General features: G+C 47.0%; 3 protein-coding genes, 1 long non-coding RNA gene and 1 pseudogene across 5 annotated transcripts; 1 reads left to right on the top strand and 4 right to left on the bottom strand.

Moving 5' to 3' along the window:
- Positions 1 to 121: 121 nt before the first annotated feature.
- On the bottom strand, positions 122 to 1,829 carry LOC120652529. The gene is made up of 7 exons (XM_039930387.1): positions 1,601 to 1,829; positions 1,388 to 1,523; positions 1,022 to 1,292; positions 848 to 932; positions 636 to 760; positions 484 to 555; positions 122 to 392 (listed from the first exon to the last, which is right to left on the bottom strand). Exons 1-7 carry the CDS (start codon positions 1,672 to 1,674, stop codon positions 295 to 297), a joined length of 861 nt encoding a protein of 286 aa, XP_039786321.1. The 5' UTR covers positions 1,675 to 1,829; the 3' UTR covers positions 122 to 294.
- A 6,650-nt stretch (positions 1,830 to 8,479) lies between these two features.
- LOC120652533 lies at positions 8,480 to 9,242 on the bottom strand. The gene is made up of 2 exons (XR_005666598.1): positions 8,987 to 9,242; positions 8,480 to 8,830 (listed from the first exon to the last, which is right to left on the bottom strand). It is a non-coding gene; the product is annotated as an uncharacterized LOC120652533 (long non-coding RNA).
- A 110-nt stretch (positions 9,243 to 9,352) lies between these two features.
- LOC120648155 lies at positions 9,353 to 10,621 on the bottom strand (annotated as a pseudogene).
- A 1,802-nt stretch (positions 10,622 to 12,423) lies between these two features.
- LOC120652527 (ELMO domain-containing protein A-like) lies at positions 12,424 to 16,157 on the top strand. 2 transcript variants are annotated; one of them, XM_039930382.1, is made up of 10 exons: positions 12,424 to 12,663; positions 13,267 to 13,439; positions 13,557 to 13,665; positions 14,671 to 14,765; positions 14,840 to 14,908; positions 14,992 to 15,107; positions 15,182 to 15,236; positions 15,326 to 15,446; positions 15,530 to 15,672; positions 15,789 to 16,157. In XM_039930382.1, the coding sequence occupies exons 2-10, from the start codon at positions 13,302 to 13,304 to the stop codon at positions 15,888 to 15,890; spliced, it is 948 nt and encodes a 315-aa protein (XP_039786316.1). In that variant the 5' UTR covers positions 12,424 to 12,663; positions 13,267 to 13,301; the 3' UTR covers positions 15,891 to 16,157. The 2 variants fall into 2 exon arrangements, with proteins under 2 accessions (XP_039786316.1, XP_039786317.1); XM_039930383.1 differs by having other exon boundaries at positions 12,432 to 12,663; positions 13,272 to 13,439.
- Positions 16,158 to 17,457: 1,300 nt separating this feature from the next.
- LOC120648816 (late embryogenesis abundant protein 1-like) lies at positions 17,458 to 18,864 on the bottom strand. The gene is made up of 2 exons (XM_039925463.1): positions 18,000 to 18,864; positions 17,458 to 17,903 (listed from the first exon to the last, which is right to left on the bottom strand). Exons 1-2 carry the CDS (start codon positions 18,776 to 18,778, stop codon positions 17,552 to 17,554), a joined length of 1,131 nt encoding a protein of 376 aa, XP_039781397.1. The 5' UTR covers positions 18,779 to 18,864; the 3' UTR covers positions 17,458 to 17,551.
- Positions 18,865 to 21,238: the final 2,374 nt, after the last annotated feature.

Genomic DNA, 21,238 nt, shown 5'->3' with positions numbered 1-21,238 from the left:
ATATTTTATGCCGCCGTGGCAACGCACGGGCACTCTACTATGCCGATGGATATATATGATCGACTCCAGAAGTTACGGATCAGCCAGGACGAGGGGTACCCGATCATAGTATATTGTCCACTCAACTAAACACTTTTGAATAGCACAACCATGAATGTATTGGAAATGCAGTCTGCTTCTGGTAACATTAATACAAATTTCGAAAACATAGCAGTGATAAATAGTCTAGTGACAAACAATCTAGAAACACTTCCTAATGACCCTACATCTAATTTTCCTTGATTCCCAGATCGATCAGTGTGGTAACACGGTCGCCAAGTATGCCCATCTTGCTTCAAGATATCTGTTAACGAATCGAAGATTCTGCCTTTCCATCATTATTCGCCGAACAGCTGCAATTTACAAGATATATTGTTGTTTTAGTCTATATGTGTGCATTAACAGATGAAGCCAAATTTAGCTTAGGATGTAGCAGTTTCTCACTTGCTAGTTGATGCCATGTGTGATGTCTTGGGTTGAAGTCCAGTGATGTGTGGTCTGAGCTCTCCAAGCATCCTGTTGGTTAAATAGGGTAGGGTTAGGGTAGGGTTAGTTAAATTGAAGATATGACTGAGGTATATTTGATCAGGAATTACTATGTGTAGAGTTTCGTCGCAGCATAGTGGCAATTATAATTTCCTTTTCATCTCTAGCTTTGTACCATCGTTGAAAATTCCGGCAGAAGAGGTCACTCCAAATCCCAACAATAATAAGGTGCCACCTAGAAATTTAGCATATTAATTAAAACCCTTTAGTGGTGAGGTGTGAATATATAACATATTGTTGTAGTACCGATTTGAATGCATACCTTGCATCCATTAACACAACCTCTCTATATAGCCTGTTGCCCACATGCTCCAATGGCTCCATATGGACAACTATTCCCATAACATCTGAAACATTTAGTAATTTATCAACTTAAAGACTATGGACATTAAGATATTTGTAGAGCCATTACAACAAAGTAGGTTAGGAGCAGTACCTACAAATGTCTTGTTGGGTTGTCGGATCACTTCATGAAATGGCATAAGATGCTTTGGGCAGGGAGGGAACTGAAGTCGGAAGGTGTATGGCTCAACACGAGTTTTTCTGGTCAATGTCACCTCAAACCGATGCCCAATATTTCTGAATTCAAGGTCCCCCCAGTTTGGCCCAAAAACTACATCTTTCAAAATGTACTTGCATCCTTGCTGAAGTAGTGTGTCAAATCGATGGACGTTATTGCCATATGAAATTGCTTCAATTTTGGAACCCTATAGAGTTACCCAGTACAGGAGAAGTGAGCGAGATAACTATGCCTAAAACGACTTAATGATACAATTTATTTTTAGCCTTTGTAGTGACTTACAGTGGTGTCGACAAGGATGAAGTGTTGCTTATCATGATACCTAGGCTCCATAGGGAATTTAACATCTATCCTTACAATTATAGTCCAAGTCTGAGGTAGACCTCGAGAATCGTCAACATCATCGAACAACTTTAAGCTGTAAGCGACACACGTTTTAGGTTGCTATATATATATGTGTATCTTAGGAGTTCTGATTAGTGTAACTAAACTCACCAATCCGTTGCTGGATTTGGCTCTGCATACTCCGCATATGTCCTCTTACTTCCACCAAGGCGAAGTGGTGCCATTAAACTAAATATAAAATGGGGTGAAGCAGGTGTTTCACCGATTTTGGTATATTGTATGACATTAGGTGTGAACTAACCTTAAACATACACTACATGCAGCTAGTTCATTGCAGGTCGAAAAACGGAACTAATGCTGGCATTTAACATCAAGAATCATGCATTTCAAACAGTTAATATTGGACAAAGCATTCAGGCAATATGCAAGCAGAGAAACTGAGCTTATTGCAGTCACGTATTACTGAGGGGAAATTGCACAGTGAACTTTAGCTAAGGATCTGATTCTTAGATGCAAAGACTGTATTGGGCTTTACTTTGCACAAATAGTATTGAGGGTGAAATGTCTGATTCTCAGAGCTTAATGTTTGTTCTATATATAGTCTTTTTACATATAATTGTAAGTAAAGGACTTTAAAATAACTCAAATTACATGGTCTATCAACGGATCTTAGGAGATCAGAGTCATATGGTTCTTTATTAATTCAATTAAGTTTTGAATTTTGTTTCCATCGATACTATGGTGGTAAACTTTACTTGCTGTAGCTGGAGGTGCAGATGATTCGGGATAGTAAAACAAATCAGAAGAAGGAATGTGGGATCTTGTGCTGCTTTGAGATTATAACCGTTGGAGTATATGCCCTTAGTCTAGAGAAAGACTTCTCTATACGTATTGCTGCTATACAAAGGATCAAAGCCTTGGTACATGGAGGTTGGCATGTATCATACAGTGTCCTATTGTCCTATATTGGTAACATCTAGATTTGGTTTTGTTAGAACTGATACATGCCATGGTGAACTGAAGTCCTAACCAAGTCACGAACAGAAATTTGTTTGCACCTTTCTTGTTGGCACCTTTGTTGTTAACATGATTTACACATTCTGTTTGAAACTATCCTATTTAGCAGGTGCTATTGATTATCCTGTCTAAAGTGTTTTTTTTAACTGAACATTTATAATTAGGAAGTGAATTATTGAAATGGCTGTCATAACATCCCTTCATTTCCCATTCTGATGTCAAGTTGAGGTCATACATGGAGCTGCGTCCATGCATCAAAGGTGGGTCTAAAGTCTGAACAGGTTAGTACAACAGCTCCATTATCTGCCTAATAGCTTATAATTGCCAATCTTTCTCTCCTTAAAAAAAGGTATTGGTCCCATGCAACCTCGAGTTTCTGTTCTCCAAAACATGTGAGATTAATAGGCACATTGTTCTGCAGTTTCATTTCCACGTTATATCCTGTATGACTCAAAAAGGGTGTATTTTTTGAAAAAACCCCTGAAACACTCAAATACATATCATCCATTATTAATAACCTACACCTACATTTTCCAAGTTATTTGACAACTAATGATGGCTTTCTTTTACATTGGCTTGTCGATAGGGGTGATCAATTTGTATAATTCTATATAGAAAAAATAGTCATTAAATTACTCCCTCTGTTCCAAATTGTAGGTTGTTTTGGTTTTTGAATAGGTACATCCATCCATCTATTGGATGTGGTATGTACATGTGTCTAGGTTCATCAACATACAAATGGATATAGACGGAGAAAAAGAGGTCTAGAAAGACCTACAATTTGGAATGGAGTGAGTATCTGATAAGCTCCATCACAAGAAGTTCAAGGTTGAATGCATGGTCTTAGTCAATGGAATGTCATAGTTAAATGTTTAGACTTTGTAGCATTTTTAATTAAAATTCATCGTTTGAGGGAAATGATCATGTGGTTATTCATTCATGTTGTCATATAAAAGATTTGTAATTGTATACTTGCTTATGAGCAAGAGTATGATATGAGCTCCTAGACAAGTGATTCACCTCCTGTTCTGAGGTAGTATATTTTTTCTCAAATTTCCTTCTTATTTACAGATACTCCAACGGTTATAATCTGAATTTAAACAGTATATGCTCGGATGCTTATTAAATATTGTCAAACAATTCAAGGTCCTCATTTGGAAGCAACTGCATTTCGTAGGGAGATGATTTCTCAAAGCAACACTGTTTGATGACTGGTGAAAAGCACCAAAGTTCAGACCATGTTCTGGCAATTAGTGAAAAAAACTATACTACAACCAATTGCATTGCATCTAGGGAGATGAATTATCAAAGCAACACCACTTGATACATGTGCAAATACTCGCGGAATTGGAAAACTGAAGATGAAGATAATGAAATGTGCAAATACTTGCCGAATTGGAGAACTGAAGATGAAGATAATGAAATGTGCAAATACTTGCTGAATTGGAGAACTGAAGATGACGATAATGAAATGAACTGAAGGGCAGCATGTCCATGATGAAATAAATGTACCTTGTCACTGAAGCTCGTCGAACTATGGACCTACCCAGGAAGGCAGGTGACCCACCGATGTGAACGAAGCAGCGCACTATCAAGAATCAAGCATTAGCCACCATGAGATGGGTAGTATACAGCAGAAGCGAGGGGGGAAATGAGAGGGAACCCGTACCTTTCGTGTCTGCGAGAGAAAAGCAGAGCAAACTGAGTAGAGAGCCGGCTTTTGTAGGCTCGAGAGGCTGAAGATGGGGCTGCAGCTGTGGCGCTCAGTCGTGGTTCGTGGGTTGCGGCTGGACCGAACTCAAGGCGGTTATCAACAACGTGGGGGGCGAGCTCGTTCGTGGGTCACAGTAGGTCGGTAGTCAAGGCAGTTGCAGCTCCGTGGCGCGCTCGTCCCCGGCCTTGATCTGTTCGCGTCGCAATTGTGATGGCGGACCGCCCCCGTCGACGCGGCAGCTGCCCTTCGGCCACCGTCCGTCGGCATGGCGGTTCCATGGCGCGGCTGGAGGGCCCGTCGGCCGTCCTCCGGTGCTGCCGGAATCTTCCTCCTGCGGTGGCTCCATGGCGCGGGGGAGGGCAGCGGCGTTGGATCCATGGCGCGACGGGAGGGCAGCCGGAGGGCCTGTTGCGATGGCGCGGTGAGAGGTGGCGGCGCTACGGCGCATCTGGAGGGCGCGGCTCCACGAGGATGGAGGCGTCGCTGTGGGTGGGCTGGCTAGGGACGGAGGAACAAATTGCTGGGCTGGAATGGGCAGAGGCCCAAAACATTAGACGGCCCATGCGTGCATCCACTCCTGCATCGCGACGCACGAACAAGTGCCGCTTGACGCACGAACCACTCCCACATTATAGGAGTAGAGATTTTTATTTTATCTGTGCATGGCACTTTTAAATGCTGTGCCGCAAGCTAATCGCTCTTTTGCCCATCAGGTTTATGCGGGGAACAGGACACCTCTAGCGCACTGTGGCAGGGTTTGTGTTTTGTCATATTAAATGTTTAGTTGGTGAAAAAGTTTAGATTTCGGTATTATAGCATATTTCGTTGTTGCTCGACAAATAATGTCCAATCATGAATTAATTATCCTTAAAAGATTCATCTCGTGATAATCAGTTAGATTGTATAGTTGGTTATTTTTTAACTACATTTAATGTTTCATGCATGTGTCCGACGATTCGATGTAACGGATATTATAGGAAATTTTTTGGGAACTAAACAAGGCCTAGATGGCTCCGGTATTTTGTCATGTCAAAATGTACTTGATCAAGATCCATTGAAGTAAGAAGTCCTAAACTTTTTCTCCAGCATCTAGGCATCAATATAACATTACTTTAAAAATTTTACTTCATGAATCATAGTATAACACATAGAATATTTAGATCTTTTTAAACATGGCAAAGAAGAAGATCTAAAGATAAACTGTAGCTATAGTTGTGCTCTGGCCCTTAAACTTTTATACAGAGCTAAACTCGTAGAATGATGGCCACTGTTCAGAAATCATGTACAGAGCTGACTTAGAATATAAGTTAAATTTAAAAGGTAATAAAAATAATATTGATCCTATATTACAATTTATTTTGGAACTGGTCTTGGTCCTGTACAAAAGTTGTAGATCTCAGGTAGAGGAACACAACAAAATTTATCTTGGATTTTTATGATTTTTATACGATTTTATATTGATTTTACAAATTTGCTGTTTTGAAAACAAAACTTGAACACAGATTTTAGATTTTATAGATAGGTCCCTGGGTTTTTGCGTAACAGACCCTGCAACTAATTTGGGGCTTGCAATGTGACCCTTGGCCATTGCTCGCGGCGGGGCAAACCAAATTCCGGCGAGGTGGTGGCCGACCGGCGGCGAGAGAGTGGTGGGGGAGCTTCAGGGTGGCGAAAGCTACCTTTCGGTGGCTCGGGGTGGACGGAGGTGGGCCGATGACGAGAGCAGGGATCGCCGGCGAGGGAAGCGGCGTGCGGCGGCGGTCCGACGGTTCCGGGCAGGCGAGGTCAGGCTGGGGAGGTGCTGTGGGAGGAGGTGGAGTGGTTCTGGGGGTTAGCTCGGGTCGAGGAGGGCCGGAGGTCGGGGCGCGACGTGGAAGGGCGGCGGCCAAGTGGAGGTGAGAGGAAGAAGAAAGCGGGGGAAGGATATGCGATGAGGAGGGGGCACTTATCTCAACCATGGCCAGCGCGCGCATCTAATTCCCGGAGCACACGAGGGGACTGGCCATCGTCACCAACTGCTCCATCGGGGTGCCGTCCCGTCCTCGCCGATCGCATCGGTAAAGAGAGGAAGGGCAGCGCACGCGGGTACGAACACTGCGCGGCGCCTCCGCGGCTCGCTCCACCCCTGCGCTGCCTACCGCCGCCGCCTGTCGAGTGCCCCGCCACCTCTCCTGGCACCAAGCAGCAGCCTGGGGCGCCGCACCACCCCGCGCGCTGGCCTATCCGCCTACCTGACCCGCTGACACCACGGGTCCACGGCAGGCGCTGCCCCACCGGGCAGCTGCGCTGCTGCCGGGCGCGGAGGGCTGGCAAAAGGAAATCACCGCGCCGCTGCCGGGGACGCGCTGCGCGACACGCGTCCCATTCACCGAGGGAGATGCGGGGAGGAGAGGGCGTGATTGGTTTGCTGCCGAGTTGGGCGCAGGGTTAAATAAACCGACCGGTCCGGTCAAACCACCGCCCTCCGTTCAGTGCGGATGAGGTCCGCCGGGCGACGGCGCAGCTGAACCCTCCCTCCGAGCCGCGCACCGCGCCAGATCCAGATCCCGTGGGAGCGCGCGGCGGTGGCGGTGAGCAGGAGTAGTGGCAGCGTGGAGGGGCGATGGAGGTAGGCGGAGAGGGAGAAGGGGAGGGGAGGCGGCAATGGGGAGCCGGGGAGGAGGAGGTGGCGGCAAGAAGCAGGAGAGGAGGTGGCGGCGGGAAGCTGGGTAGGAGGCGGTGGTGGCAGGGAGCAGGAGAGGAGGTGGCGACGGGGAGCCGGGGCTCAGGGAGGACATGAGGGGGTTATGGTTAGCGTCGGCCGGCGGGAAGAAATTTGGCGAGAGAGGCATGAGAGGAATCGAACCGGGGGCGGGTGTGGCACTGCAGGGCAAGGTTCGTGTTGAAGCCTTGCAGTGCGCTCGCGTTGAAGCCTTGCTTCTTGGACCGTCGGATTTGGCACTATTTTAATCTGAACCGTTCATTTCGATTCATGGGATTTGCTGGGTACACTTTCTTTGGTACACATCGACTGGTTCCCTCAGCGGGGGCAGATCGCGGGGTGTACCAAGCCAAATTTCAATCGGTGCTTTAGTAAGTTGGATGGATGGATGGATTGGATGGGATTTGCTGGGTACACTTTCTTTGGTACATATCGACTGGTTCCCTCAGCGGGGGCAGATCGCGGGGTGGACCAAGCCAAATTTCAATCGGTGCTTTAGTAAGTTGGATGGATGGATGGATGGATTAGTAAGTTGGATGGATGGATGGATACGAGTACGTTTGTAGCTTCAGCTGCAAGAGAGTATCCTTCCCACAATATCTCTATGAAGGGGGCTAAGTGCTGTCGTCCCCCATTTCCTTGCAAGCTCTGGTTGATGCTGCCTGCCAGCACAGGACATATAGCTGGTATGTTAAACATGCCGACAATTGTGGATCATTACGATAGTGTGGGACAGATAGCTGGTAAGTCCTTTTAGATGCTCGTAGTGTTCTTTTATAACTCACACCATTTATAATGATTTACCAAAACGGAAAAAATCAGTCCACATGCACGACTGCACGAGATCTCAAAACCAGCAGATAAGAAGCTAAAGCACCCATCCCGACCAATAACTACCTCGCTTCACCAGATGAGATAGGAAAAAAAGTGGGGGGGGGGGGGCATCTGCACATAAGCAGACCACACACTGGCCATGCGCGGTAACGCCGCGACCATTTCTAGTTCGAAATAGGAGTAGAAACTTACATGGAGAACATAAGATCTTATTTGGTTGCCCCAGCTGATTTCATGGAGTGACTGTGTGTGCTCTGCATTCATCTGTGCTTGGCGGGCAATCTCAAGTTGGTCCATACGAAATTGGAGCACCGCCATTGCTGATGCCTTGTTATGTGTTGTGATCTGCATTTCTCATGAAGTACAACAATTATGTTTATAGACATTAAGCCAAGAACTAGCCAAAATGCCATTTCTGTATCCCAGTGCCCTGGCAAAAAAATGAATAAGCGATTGAAATCCAAAGGAGGCGGAGTCAAATTTACCCTTCATTTTGACATGTTGCGCTAATACCAGTTGGAATGTGCACAATTCGAATGGCACTTTCAGTAGTTTTGGCGTGCTGGCCACCAGGACCACCGGAACGGAAATTTTCTATCCGAAGATCAGAGTCTTTTATCTGGTATCAGCTATAGGCGTCGCCAAGAATAGGGATTACAGCAACAGCAGCAAAGGAAGTGTGCCGTCGCTTTCCGCTGTCAAATGGAGAAATTTGCACTAATCTATGAACTCCTACTTCGGCTTTGGCATATCTAAATGCATATTCACCGTCAACTTTGATAGTGGCCCTCTGGAAATAGCAGCAGTTTAGTATGAGTTCTTTTTACTACATGATACTTGAATTAGAAAGTGACTGTCTCAGAAGAAGGCAAAATGTATCCCAAGAAGGGATACGTTTCTAGCAAAAGATATATAAATAGCAAAAGGGCCGTTACGAATAAGTCGTTTATTCAGCAAAAGGTATCAATGAGAAACAAATAAACCTTGATTCTTCACCAGGCATCTCTTCTACCACAGTGATTGTATATCCCCGTCGCTGAGCCCATGATCTACACATGTTCATGACCATTGCAGCCCAGTCCGTGCTCTCAGTGCCACCAGCCCCTGCCTGAACCTGAAACCATCATCACAAGGAATCAACCACTGATAACCTTTTGAGGGCTGCATAAAAGGAGCATTAATGCTTCAGTACAAGACCTCTAGATAGGACAGTTCGCTCAAAATTCTTACAAACATAGTGAAATGGAGTAAGATGGTACGCAAAATAAACCTCAATGAAGCAAGAGCAGGAATCATTGTCTCCAGAAAGTAGAGCATTGAGTTCTTTCTCCTTTGCACTTCTCATATCAGCCAAAGCCCTCATGCTTTCCTACAAGATCAGTTGAAGTGACAGATGAAACCAAATAGCTGGCCTTCAAAATGGCCGTGTTTGGTTCACACTATTCTATTCTATTCTATGAGAGAATCTTCTATACATGAAGTAGTAAATAAAGTCAATTTACAGAATCTTTTTAGGGATGGGTGTAACTTTTCGCGACGAATCTAATGATGGTAAGTAATCGATAATTGACTACATTGGTGCTACAGTAACCATTCTCTAATCGCGCGGTCAAAAGTCTCGTTAGATTCTTCAAGGTCACTAGCGCGGGGGTTCTGAAGTTGGTTTTGTAAACTGACTTTGTTTGACACCATAATTAGCAGTCAAAATGTCACTATTCATTAGCACAGCACAAACCAAACGCAGCCTGAATGGAACATAGGTCTGTGCTGTGTTTAAAGCTTTATATCTTGTAATAAAGCCCTGTACTCACCATCTCAAATTCATTATCATTTTCTTCACGTGCAAGCCTTAACATCTCGATGTGCTCAATTAATTCCTGCTCAAACTGGTTCACTGATTTAATCCTGCTCATGAGCTAACCGTGCTCACGGCTAACTCTTCCAGCGAAAACTGGATCATCCCAGAGGTCTGGCTTCTCCAACACCACAGCCAGTTGCTTCGTTCTCTCAAGTATCCATCCCCACTCTACAAAACAAAACAGTGCCCGGTTCAAACAGGATAAAATACCCAGTTAAGCGAGCATAAACGCACACCGCACTTTATATGTTCGTTCATATGCTTGAAAGAGCCAAGTACCTAAGACGCACATCCTGTCGCAACAAAGAACAAGTACGGGTTTCGTGTAAGAATTGAACCTTGAGGCGCTTCTTAATGAGCTTGATGGACTGCGTGACGGCGGCGGCGTGGCTGCGCCAGTCGCTCTTGGCCTCGGGGAGGATCGTCCACCCTTGCCGGCAATCGACTCCACCGTCAGGCCGTCCGCCGTCATCGGCACCTCTGCAACCGCCGTCGTGGACGAAGAGGACCACCGCGCTGAGTAGCGGAGAAGGGCTGAGTCGGCGGCGGCGGGGATGTCACCAGTGGGCCCCAGGAGGGACGCCAAGGAGGTGCCATGTGGAAGGAGGCGATGGGTAGGGTCCGGCGTCCTGCGGCGGAGGTGGGAGAGGAGGCGCGCCGCTGCTGATCTGGCTAGGAGGCGGGAACCCAATTTTGTCAGCTGCGACGCCGCACGTGTGGTGGGGGGGAGGCTGGCGACGTTAGCCTTTCGAAGTACGTTTTGATGCTTTGAAGGTGCATCCAAGAGGAAAGTGTTTTCCCACGTTCTTGCAATTTCGGATAGAAATTTTTACTTAGAATTTTTTTAGGAAAACTCACGGATTTGGACGGCGAAACGGACAAAGAACCCGATAGAATCGAAGCTGTCGATGTGCCCTGTGCCGCTCTTCCCGCGAGGAGCCAGTCGTAGAATGCACCCGCATCGTTGCCGAACATCGATACCACGCCCATCCTCGTGACCTCTACCTGTTTCTTCGGGTCTGACTCTCGCCGTGGCACGCGCGCCATTGAGACCGAGACGCGGCAGGGCTGAGGCTACGTGTGTGGGGTCACGTCGGCTGCTGCGATGGTGACGACGTCGGAGATGAAAGTTTGCATAATTGTCGAAATTTTGTGAGGATCAGAAGGAGCCAGGTAGCAACGTTTGGAATGAAAATAGTAATTAAAGTTGATTGTGACTACCCACTCCACTTCAAATTATAAGTTGTTTTGTTAAATTTGAATACATATTAGTTTTTATTGGGTATGAATCTAGGTGCATAAGTTATGTTTATGAAAATCCCAAAATGATCTATAATTTGCACGGATAGAGTAATAATGATGCGGATATTGATTAGACTATATGAAAACCCAACAGCTCGTGTCATGTGAGAATTCATCTAACAATATCTAAAATATTTATCTTTCTACTTCTAGAGTACATATTTTTTCACCAAAATTTTTAATTTTGTCTAACACGATGGGTGGATCCGTACGGATATATAGTAAGAAATGAACAACAACAACGTCTTGGGACCTAAACGGACTTAAATTTAATGAAAACATAAAAATAATCAGTTAAATGATATCACTTTGAGATCGGCAGTACAAACGAGACTGATTTAAGTTGGGATTGATGCAATAGATATACATTGATAAAAACTTGAAGCTACACATATATGTTTTAACAACCTGCAGAACAGCAGAAACTACAAAGTTTACATACACTATTATATGTTTCAGAACGTGCAAAAGATGTATAAGATACTCATATTAGATAGGGGATAATCACCAACTCCGAGTACGAATTCTGGTTGACAGCCTCAACGCCGAGCCATTCATCCACAATCCTAGCTACCTACCACGGCAACCAGCCTTGGAACCGCTCCTCCAACGGCTCTAGGAGCCCACCTCCGATGACGCCGATAGAACGCGGCTGCTCCTTCGCCGCAGCTGTAGGCAGCCCGCTCCCGGGCTCCAAGCTTGCGCACGTGTCGTCGGCCCTCGCGATCATCACGTTTTTGTTCTTGACGACGGCGCCACTCCACACCGGCTTGTAAGGCGGCCAGGGGCGGAACACCACGGGGCACGCGAACGTGTCTACTAGAACCAGGATGCGCACGCCGCTGCTGGCGATGCGCGCGTCGGCGCACGCTGCGGCCACGTGCGCGCAGATCTCCCCGCTGGCGGCGACCACGGCGCCGCGGTCGAACCGTGATTCCCACAGCGCCGGCGGCGAGCGGGCATCCGCCGTCGCGGCGGGCCGAAGATGAAGATGAAGGCGGCTGTGGGGAGAAAGAAGTGGCGAGCTGGAGGCGGCTGGAGAGACAAACGGCGGGGACGCCGGCAATGCGCGCTGCGATTTCCATGGATGGCGTGCTCCTGCAATTCGCACTTTCTCCAGCGCTTTGGAACGAGCGGTGCGACTGAATATTTATGCCGGGGCGCGGTGGGAATCTGAATGCGCGGAGTTCTTCTTGTGCGAGTCGGTTATTCGCTTCCGATAAGAAATCGAAGCGCACACGCTCAGTCGGGGCGACAATAATCTCTCGCGCATGTCGGACTCGGAGTCGGGCTGAGAGAGCCGCAGAACACGAGAAGAAATTGAAGCCGTGCGAGCGCTGCGCCTCTAGGCTCAAAGAGAACCAGATCTTGGGTACCTTGCAGGCTATACGACTGCCGGCCCAACTAAACCGGCCCGCAAAGCTAGATGTCGCCCATAGATGTAACCCATGGGCCATGGCAATTCGTCTTTGATAACCGCAAGTGCCAGCCGAGCCAATCCACTACAGCTGCCTTTGCACCGAAGGTTCGCGCCCCCCCCCCCCCCCCCCCCCCCGAGCTTCCTTTCCTTTCCCCTGTCCATCTCCTCTCCAGTTTTCTTTTTCTTCCTCGTCGCATTTAAAGCTCCGAGGCCGAATCGCCCTCCAAACCTCCACAGCCGAAGTCGTCTCCCCGCACGCGCCTGCCTAATTCCTCCCCACCCCCGCAGGACAGCTTCTCCTCGTCCTCCTCCTCCGCGCGGCTTTCCTTCCCGCGGTAGAGTGCCTCCGGAAACGGGGGCCCCCTCGGTGAGTCTGTTCGATTCGATGTTTCTCTCCAGCTTGCTGTGCTTTTCGATTTCACGCGTAGTTCCTCGGTCCAAGGTTTGCACGAGTTCGGGAGTTGAAGCGAATGGTTAGGCTTCAAACTTGGGGGGGGGGGGGAGCTTCGTTGGATTGCTTCATTCTGAAGGGGAAATTTAGTGGCGTGATTGATAGGGTTCTGCTGCCCTGTGGCTTGTGGGGATTCTCTAGTTATGCTCAAACTTAGTTTTCAACCCTACTGTTTAGGTGTTGCTATGTTTAGAGGTCTTTGACATGATATTTTTGGGCGGCTTTGGACGCCCTCTTTTTACAAAAGAATTGCACGCCAGGCAGCCTAGGACATTGAAATGTAAAATGCTAAAAAGCTTCAGACTAGGTGATCCTTTGGATTTTGGTACCTTGTATTCTGCGTATAAACTGCTATGTTGGTTATTCCTAGAATGTAACAGCATTGTTGTTTCACGAACAATGAAGGCTTATGATTGGATGGTTGCACATGAATGCATTAAGTGTTTTTTTGCTGGAAACTATTGCTATTGTTACACTGCCTTCGACTATTGCTGATTGTGTTCTGTAATATTTTTCCAGTGTAGGCTTCTAGTTTGAGCTGGTAGTACTACTCCATGTCAATAAGCAGTCTGAGGAGGCGGCTCCATCATGGAGATGTCGATGGAAGGAAAAATGAACATGTTGACATATCCAGTGCTGATGCCCTCAATGAGCCTCTACTTGGCTCCAGCCACGACAATGGTGGATCAGAGGTTAGTTCTTCCTATCCACAATTTTTAAAATTTTCATCACAACTTTTTTTGGTTGGATGCATTATTCCATATTATTGTTCAATATGCACATTGATTTGTTTTTTTGGCCTGCTATAGGTTTATGATCCTAGAAGGCAGGACTTGTGGGATGATGATAGAAAGAAGGAGCAACTACACTGGTCATTTCTTTTCTCAAATTTGATTGCACAGTGGGCACAATGGTTGGGTAATGCTCTCATTTAAACCATCAGATTTATCTTAGGTTATTATTCATGAATTTCAGATGCTTCACGGTGGACTTTTATCATCCTTTTCAGTTTCCTGATTTCTAGAACTTTGATAGGAGTGATAGATTAGTCCTCCTTACTTCCTTGGTCCTTATTGAATATAAATTCATTGAGTAGTTTGTATAAATGTTTAGCAGCATATGCACCACAGGTCCATACCAAGTTACCAACTCTTAGACTTCATTCACAGTCTAGGTTAATATGCCTATGTTCATGTATTCATTGTGTATGCATTTCTGATTCTGACTCGATCAAGCTGGTACTCTTTGGTAGTCATTGGGTTAAGTTGGATTCCAATCCATTGCAAGAAACAAACTCTTAGTACTAATTTTCTTCCTAGTATGTAAACCATCACGTCGCATCTGCACCTCCCTGTCTCCTGAAAGAATTTTCTTCTTTTGTCTGTGAAATCCTATGTTACTGGCTATCAAAGTGTCACTGTCTGAATGAATGTGCATATTTTGCTTTTGTTGTGTGCTTGCAAATTTAGAACTTCGTTCAGTTGGGCTGTGGCCTGTGGGGACAAAATAGAGGAATGATGGATGCAGCTGCTTGTAGTTCTATAGTCTCCTGTCTCCCTCTCACTGTTTGCTATTCGCATCATCTTCAGAAGTACTGCAAAACATTCTTTTGTTTTCTGTGTTATTGGATAACCTACAGCAAAGCATTCAAACATAGTCAAAGTTAACATAGCAGAAGAATCATTACCATTCCAAGAAACACCTTTTAATAATTTGAAAGTCCAATGCCTAGTCTTTACTTTCACTATGTTGCTTTTCATAAATCATGGAAGCGATATGGAAATGTAGTGAGCCCATTTTTCTAATTGATATTGTTTTACTATATTACGACTTACTAGTTGCTGCTCTTCATGAACTGTGTCCCACTGACTCTTAATGCTTTTATAATACTGATATACCTTTTTCTTGCTCTTTTCTTTGCAGCAAATATTATTGTAGGCTCAGGATCAATTTTTGGCAGATTATTTCCCTTCTCTTTGGATAACCAAAGCAATCCAGTATATCTTAGCCCTTTGCAGGTAAGGTGTAGAGGAAATGTTTATATCAGTGTTGCATGAGTTGGTTTAGTACTTAATGACCTTTTCTTTTCCAGGAAGAAAGATTGAATACTTTGAGACGGAGATTGCAAATTCCTTTTGATGGCTCCCGTATTGAACATCAAGTATGTATAAATTCTGTGGATCAGTTTTCATGTTGGTATCCTCTCATTCAAGGAAAGTAACTAATCTACATTACTGTTATTAGGATGCCTTGAGACAGCTGTGGCGTTTAGCATATCCCACTCGCGAGATTCCTCCTCTGAAATCAGAATTATGGAAGGAGATGGGTTGGCAAGGCACTGATCCATCTACTGATTTCAGGTTTCCTATTTGTAGTTTGATCATTAGAGTGCCAGAATATGCCCGTCCGTCTAATACTGACTATATCCATGCAGGGGTGGTGGACTCATATCGTTGGAGAACCTTATCTTTTTTGCAAGGAACTACCCTGTAAAGATCATATTCATATAAGACTTGCTACTTTCTTTCCGATTTGCTTTATTTTCAATCATTCATTATTGTGTACATACTTGGTGCAGAAATCCTTTCAGATGCTTCTGAACAAAGTGCAAGGGCAGAGATCAGATTGGGAGTACCCTTTTGCTGTTGCCGGTATCAACATTTCATTCATGCTAATACAGATGTTGGATCTTCAGTCAAGTAATATTCCACTCATGAATCCTCTTTACACAAAAATGGAATTCTTTGTACATCCTGGTCTTTATCATGTCCAATTTGTGCAGGTGTTCCATCCTCAAAGTCTGGAATTCGGTTCCTTGAACTGCTTGGACGGGATGAGAACGCATTTGATCACCTTTACTGTGTGGCCTTTCGGTTGCTTGATGCTCAGTGGCTTGTGAAACGTGCCTCATATATGGAATTCAACGTAAGCATTTTGCCCTGTTCAGTAGATTGGTAATGGAAAAGGTCCATGTTGTATTGTTTTTTTTTTGGTTCAATTTGCTCTCACAGTTGTATTCTTATTTGCTTTTATTATCATAGGAGGTCATGAAATCTACAAGAACTCAGTTGGAGCGTGAGCTGGTTCTTGAGGACGTGCTTGCAGTGAAGGACCTGCCCTCGTACACTATGCTGGACGAATAAGTTAAAGACGACCAGCATTTGGATGCTGGAGAACTGGCTACGCGGGTTTGATGGGTAGCAGTTCATTCGTTGTCGTTGCTACCCTGATGTCTTATCCTATATGCTCCGGTGGCCCAGTTTGCTTCTTGGCGCATATATTTTATTGTTGTGTATCAAGAGACGTGTTTCAGGCCGTATCTGTGATTCATTTGTACATATATTATGAACTTGTTTCTGTGCCTTCCGCGCCTACTGGTTCGAGGAAATAAAGCGATGAGTTTCATTTAAGCATTGCTGGTACTCATTTTTCTTTTTCTTTTTTGTTCCAGAGTCAACGGGAGGGTCGAGGACCCCCCCCCCCCCCCCCCCCCAACTCCCTCTGACTCAATCCTTGTGTCTTTGTTCAACCTGTGGTGAGCGAAATCATATTGTTGGGATCAGTGATTACAGACTTCGTTTGGTTTCAAAATATAACGGATCATACACAGATTTTTTTTTCGAGACCGTACCTTAGTACGTTTTTCATTAAGAAGATCATACACAGATGTTGGCTTCCGATGCCGGAGCACGAGGCGGCTGCAGAGTGCAGAGCTTGTAGCCATTTGCCTGCTCTGCTGCTCAGCGCAGCGGCAATGGAGCTCTACTTCTATCGAAGACACCACCATCGGCGTCCACGGTTTGCCGCAAGCCAGAACCAAAAAAGCTCCTGCCTTACTGGCGACGAGCGTCAGAACAGCGAAAGGCTCCGCTCCTGTCCATCCAGGAGGAACTGCGCCGCTTTGGTGCTCCTGCCGCTTTAGGGAGCAGTAGACCAATTTGCCTCTCTCGTTGTCGGTTGCGACGGCGCAGTTGCGCAGACAAAGTGTTGAACTCCTCTCGCAGAAGATAACTCATCCGGTGGAGAAAAGCACATCTAGTAGCATCCAGGGAAGAAACGATTGCAGATGATCTTCCCAGGTACCGATTTGCGGCGCCATTAACTGAATGCTACCTAATCAATTGCATCGCAAAATTCCATCTATATCGGGCACTGGCCGGTCTGCTGCAAATTCAAAAGCCATGCGCTGCTGCTGATTGCATCTGCCACGTCTAATCTACGGTGTGAGTTCGTACGAAGCCTGCAAATTTCGCCTCACGCGAGGGCACACCATGTTCCGTAGATTATTTCCAAAGCACAGAGCTTCTCATTCGTAAACATTTACCAAAGGAAGGTTACAGATGCTGAACAGCAGAATGAAAATTTAAACATCTTGGAAAGCAGCAGAAGAGAACAGAAACACGACGCTCTGCTAGGGCCCTGTTTGGTATGTAGTAGCACAAGTAGCATAAAAATTTTGACCAATAATTAAGGGTACTAAATAAAGGCAATTTACAAAACTAACTCCACAACCCTGCGCTATTTCGCGAGACGAACCCTGCGCTACTTCGCGATACGAACCTAATGAGGCATTTGACCGCACAATTAGAGGATGGTTACTGTAGCATCATTATAGCCAATCATCGATTAATTGCTATCATTAGATTCGTCGTGAAAAGTTACACCCATTCGTGAAAAGATTTTGCAAATAAATTTCGTTTAGTACTCCATGCATATGAGATTCTTTTCTCGGAAATCGTGTGCGCTATTTGTGCTATTGAAACCAAACAGGGCCTAGACCACACTACTACTAGCAACAGTTCTATTATTTTTGCCCATGCAGGGACGGCCGGACGGCGGCGGCCGTCGCGCGCCACGTCCGCGCGCTTCTCACATCTTGCCGTGCGCGGTGCGCGCAGGTCGATCCGGCGCATCCCTCCACGCACTTGTCCACGCACCGGTCCACCCGCTCCGCCGCGAGCTCCCGGAGCGCCCGGTCCTTCTCCTCGAAGTACACCGACGCCGCCTTCTCCGCGGCGCGCTCCTTCGCCGCGCGCTCGTCGTCGCCGCCCAGCCGGACGTCGTGCTGTCCCGCGGCTCCGTGGCCGCCGCCCATCGTCAGCTTATCCTTGATCGCGCCCGTCACGTTCCCGAGCGCGCCCAGCAGACCTGGTCCTCTGCAACGCATGCAAATCATCACACGGTCATCAAGTGTCCGTCGCGAACGAGAGTGATTGTCCTCTATGTGCTAGATGGTAAGTAAGGGCACGTACTTGTCGGCGTCGTGGGCGCCGGCGGCCGTCTCCCTGGTCCTGTCGGCGGCGGTCTGCGCGGTGGCCCAGGACCTGTCCCTGGCCTCCTGCGCGGTCCCGCGGGTGGCGTCGGCGTACTCGCCGGCCTTCTGCTTGGTGACGTCCTTGGCCTCCCTCGCCTTTTCGGCGGTGGTGTCCACGGCCTCCCGCGCCTTCCCGGCCGCCGCGTCCTTGTACTCCCCGAGCTTGTTCTTGGTGGCCTCCGCGGTCTCGCTCGTCTTCTGCGCCACCGCGTCCTTGGTCTCCCGCGCCCTCTCCGTGGCGGCGTCCTTGGTCTCCCGCGCCCTCTCCGTGGCGGCGTCCTTGGTCTCCCGCGCCCTCTCCGTGGCGGCGTCCTTGGTCTCCCGCGCCCTCTCCACGGCGGCGTCCTTGTACTCCCCCACCTTGTTCCGGGTCGCCTCCGCCGTCTCGCTCGTCTTGCGAGCCAGGCTCTCGTTGGTCTCCCGGGCCTTGTCGGCGGTCTTGTCGGCGGCCGCGTCCTTGGCACCGCCGAAGGTGCGGCCCACGGCGCTAACGAAGGACTTGGCACCCTCCTGCACGCTCCCCAGGATGCCACCGCCGGCAGCCCCCGCACCGGCGACGCCGCGGTCGGCGCGGGAGCGCGCGATCTCGTCGGCCGCCGAGCGGGCGTTCACCTCGGCCTGCACCAGGTGCTCGTCCCGCGCCCGCGCCAGCTCCTCAACGGCGCGCCGCGCCTCGGCCTCGGCGCGCGCCTCACGGGTGTTCTGCCTCGACGCCATCGCGGTGGTCTCTGACTCTGTGCTGCGTGCCTTTCGGCTGGCCTGAGCTACCAGTTCGTGGAAAGCGTGTTCCAAGTGTCGCTGGCTCGCTGCACGTTAGTGAGGTGAGGCTGTGGAAGCGGTGGAGCGCGTATATACCCCGGCGTGAGAGATGCAAGCGCGACACGTGCCCCCTCGGGGTGGACACGTGTGGTTCGCCTAGGGAGACAGGGAGCGGGGACACGTACGTGACCCGGCGCGTCGCGTCGCACGCGAGGGCGACGCGTGCCACTGTGTCTCCGTTGCCGATGTCCACTGTGTTGGACTGGCAGGCGCCGGTGGCTGGTGCTGATTTTTTATGAGAAAAAAGTACTGTGACAAAACCTTTATGAGAAAAAAGTACTGTGACAAAACCGCTAAGTTAAACGGTTTAATTAAACGTAATGGCTTGTGTCTCCGTTGCCGATGTTCACTGTGTTGGACTGGCAGGCGCCGGTGGCTGGTGCTGATTTTTTATGAGAAAAAAATACTGTGACAAAACCGCTAAGTTAAACGGTTTAATTAAACGTAATGGCCATCATTTGAACGCATCAGGCGCATTAGCTTAATTAAGTGTAACCTGACAGCCTATTTCCAACCCACAGGCCGATCGAAACACACCAGAAGTCTCGCGCGACGGCGAGCACAGACGGTACCAGCATAATATAATTTCACAAAAATAGATAATAACATAAATATTTACAAAACAGCTTTAAATTTAGAATTTACATAAAATAAATGATAGCAGCGGAAGAGAATATGACCTGAGAGAAAGAAATTTGATTGAGAACCAATAAAACAAAACGATAATTATGAACACGTGAGGACATCACATCGAGGCCACTGATACGAATTCTGGTTAGCTTCTATACCTGAAACAGGGTAAACAACAAACCCTGAGTATACTAATACTCATCAAGACTTACCCGACTAAGGGTATACTTAGTCCATTATCTAGACATGCAAGACTTTTGGCTGGTGGGTTTGTTTTGCCAAAAAGCATCTAAAATAGATTCTTAACTTCAAAATTTTAGCTCCAAATTATAACAATAAATTGACTAAACATCTATGATTTGCATATCTATAGCAACCAAGGTGGAAACATAATTAATTAGATAACATCAGCATTTATCAACTCGTTTTGTTTCATTTTCTTACTTCGATGTGACTCGGAGATCAAGGTGCTCATGTCCGATAGCCACTGACGGCGAATCAATCCGATTTAACCTTGCAAGGTGGTCCTAACCATCACAGCACGTATTTGCCCCGTCGGACAATACGAACCAACCATTCCCCTCCCCGTCTCGAACTACAGAACCGCCCCACCTGCATATAGTCAACCGAGCCCTACGATAGACCACCAAAAGTAAACATATGCATCCCAATTCTCCGCGGCCACTCGACTGCCCTAAGGGGTGGGTAGAAGTTCTGTACTTTCGAAACAAGGCAGTACTAGGCTTACCGGTTTCGACTACCTCCTATTCCCGGGAAACAAGGCAGTACTAGGTTTACCGGTTTCGACTACCTCCTATTCCCGGCATGCAGTTAGTACAATTCAAACATGATCAGCAGGGCCAACAACGGTACGGTCCTCAATCGACACAGACGAGGCTAAGATATCAGGAACCCTGTCCTGTTGCCATTCCTATATCTCATCATCATTCCCCGTCCGGTCTCATATTTCCATGTCAATTTCAACAACTCAGGTACTGTATATAAGTATATAACCTATATCTCGTGAGTAACCGGAAATTACTCGACTTCTAAGTATCCTATATCTCGCGAGTGCAAAAAGTCACTCGGCTTCTATCGAGAAGTATTAAGCATAGCATTTTTATCGTCCTATACATGCTAGTATAATTCAGGGAAACCTAGGGATGATGCAACTAGGGTTCCAATCAACTCCTGAAACGTAATGCACAAGTAATAAATATATATATATAGGTGTCATAATTTCAAATAATAGGATGTGCACCGGGGCTTGCCTGGGATTAACACTAAGTCAGTGTTAGTTAGATGATACTCGCTTGGCGAGCATCTTCCTTTGGTCATGCACATCGGGTTCCATCCATCCGTCTTCGGGATATGTCCACCAACATCGTCTTCGGGTTCGGCTCCAGTAGCACGTCCTTCATATGGTTCATCTATCGTACCTAAATGAGATGTGACAATGCATATGTATGAATGCATTGAAGTGCAACACACAAGGCATTCATAAAAGTACAACATACTAGCATAACCACCTAGAGCTATTTAACTTAACCATCACTCAAGCATCTCATAGAACATGACAAGCACATCAAGCATGCCACACAAATTAACTTAAATTAAACCACTACAAGCATCCACCATTCAGGAAATTAGCCAAACCTTCTAGCCAACAAAATTTAACATGATTCACCCAAAAATGACATACTTGATGTATCAAACCATGCAGAAAAG

This window comes from Panicum virgatum, chromosome 9K (genome assembly GCF_016808335.1).
Source record: "Panicum virgatum strain AP13 chromosome 9K, P.virgatum_v5, whole genome shotgun sequence".
NCBI classification, from domain to species: domain Eukaryota; kingdom Viridiplantae; phylum Streptophyta; class Magnoliopsida; order Poales; family Poaceae; genus Panicum; species Panicum virgatum.
This window is presented reverse-complemented; position numbering and strand designations above follow the sequence as displayed.

What these genes read in the sequence shown, in the direction of transcription:
- LOC120652527 (XM_039930382.1), top strand. Translation starts at nt 13,302, where the DNA reads ATGTCAATAAGCAGTCTGAGGAGGCGGCTCCATCATGGAGATGTCGAT. An exon ending in ACAGTGGGCACAATGGTTGG is followed by an intron (nt 13,666 to 14,670) that starts GTAATGCTCTCA and finishes TTTTCTTTGCAG; the next exon opens with CAAATATTATTGTAGGCTCA. An exon ending in CCTCATATATGGAATTCAAC is followed by an intron (nt 15,673 to 15,788) that starts GTAAGCATTTTG and finishes TTATTATCATAG; the next exon opens with GAGGTCATGAAATCTACAAG.
- LOC120652529 (XM_039930387.1), bottom strand. Translation starts at nt 1,674, where the DNA reads ATGGCACCACTTCGCCTTGGTGGAAGTAAGAGGACATATGCGGAGTAT. An exon ending in GTTGTGTTAATGGATGCAAG is followed by an intron (nt 761 to 847) that starts GTATGCATTCAA and finishes CTAAATTTCTAG; the next exon opens with GTGGCACCTTATTATTGTTG. An exon ending in GCGACGAAACTCTACACATA is followed by an intron (nt 556 to 635) that starts GTAATTCCTGAT and finishes TTTAACCAACAG; the next exon opens with GATGCTTGGAGAGCTCAGAC.
- LOC120648816 (XM_039925463.1), bottom strand. Translation starts at nt 18,778, where the DNA reads ATGGCGTCGAGGCAGAACACCCGTGAGGCGCGCGCCGAGGCCGAGGCG. An exon ending in GGCGCCCACGACGCCGACAA is followed by an intron (nt 17,904 to 17,999) that starts GTACGTGCCCTT and finishes CATGCGTTGCAG; the next exon opens with AGGACCAGGTCTGCTGGGCG.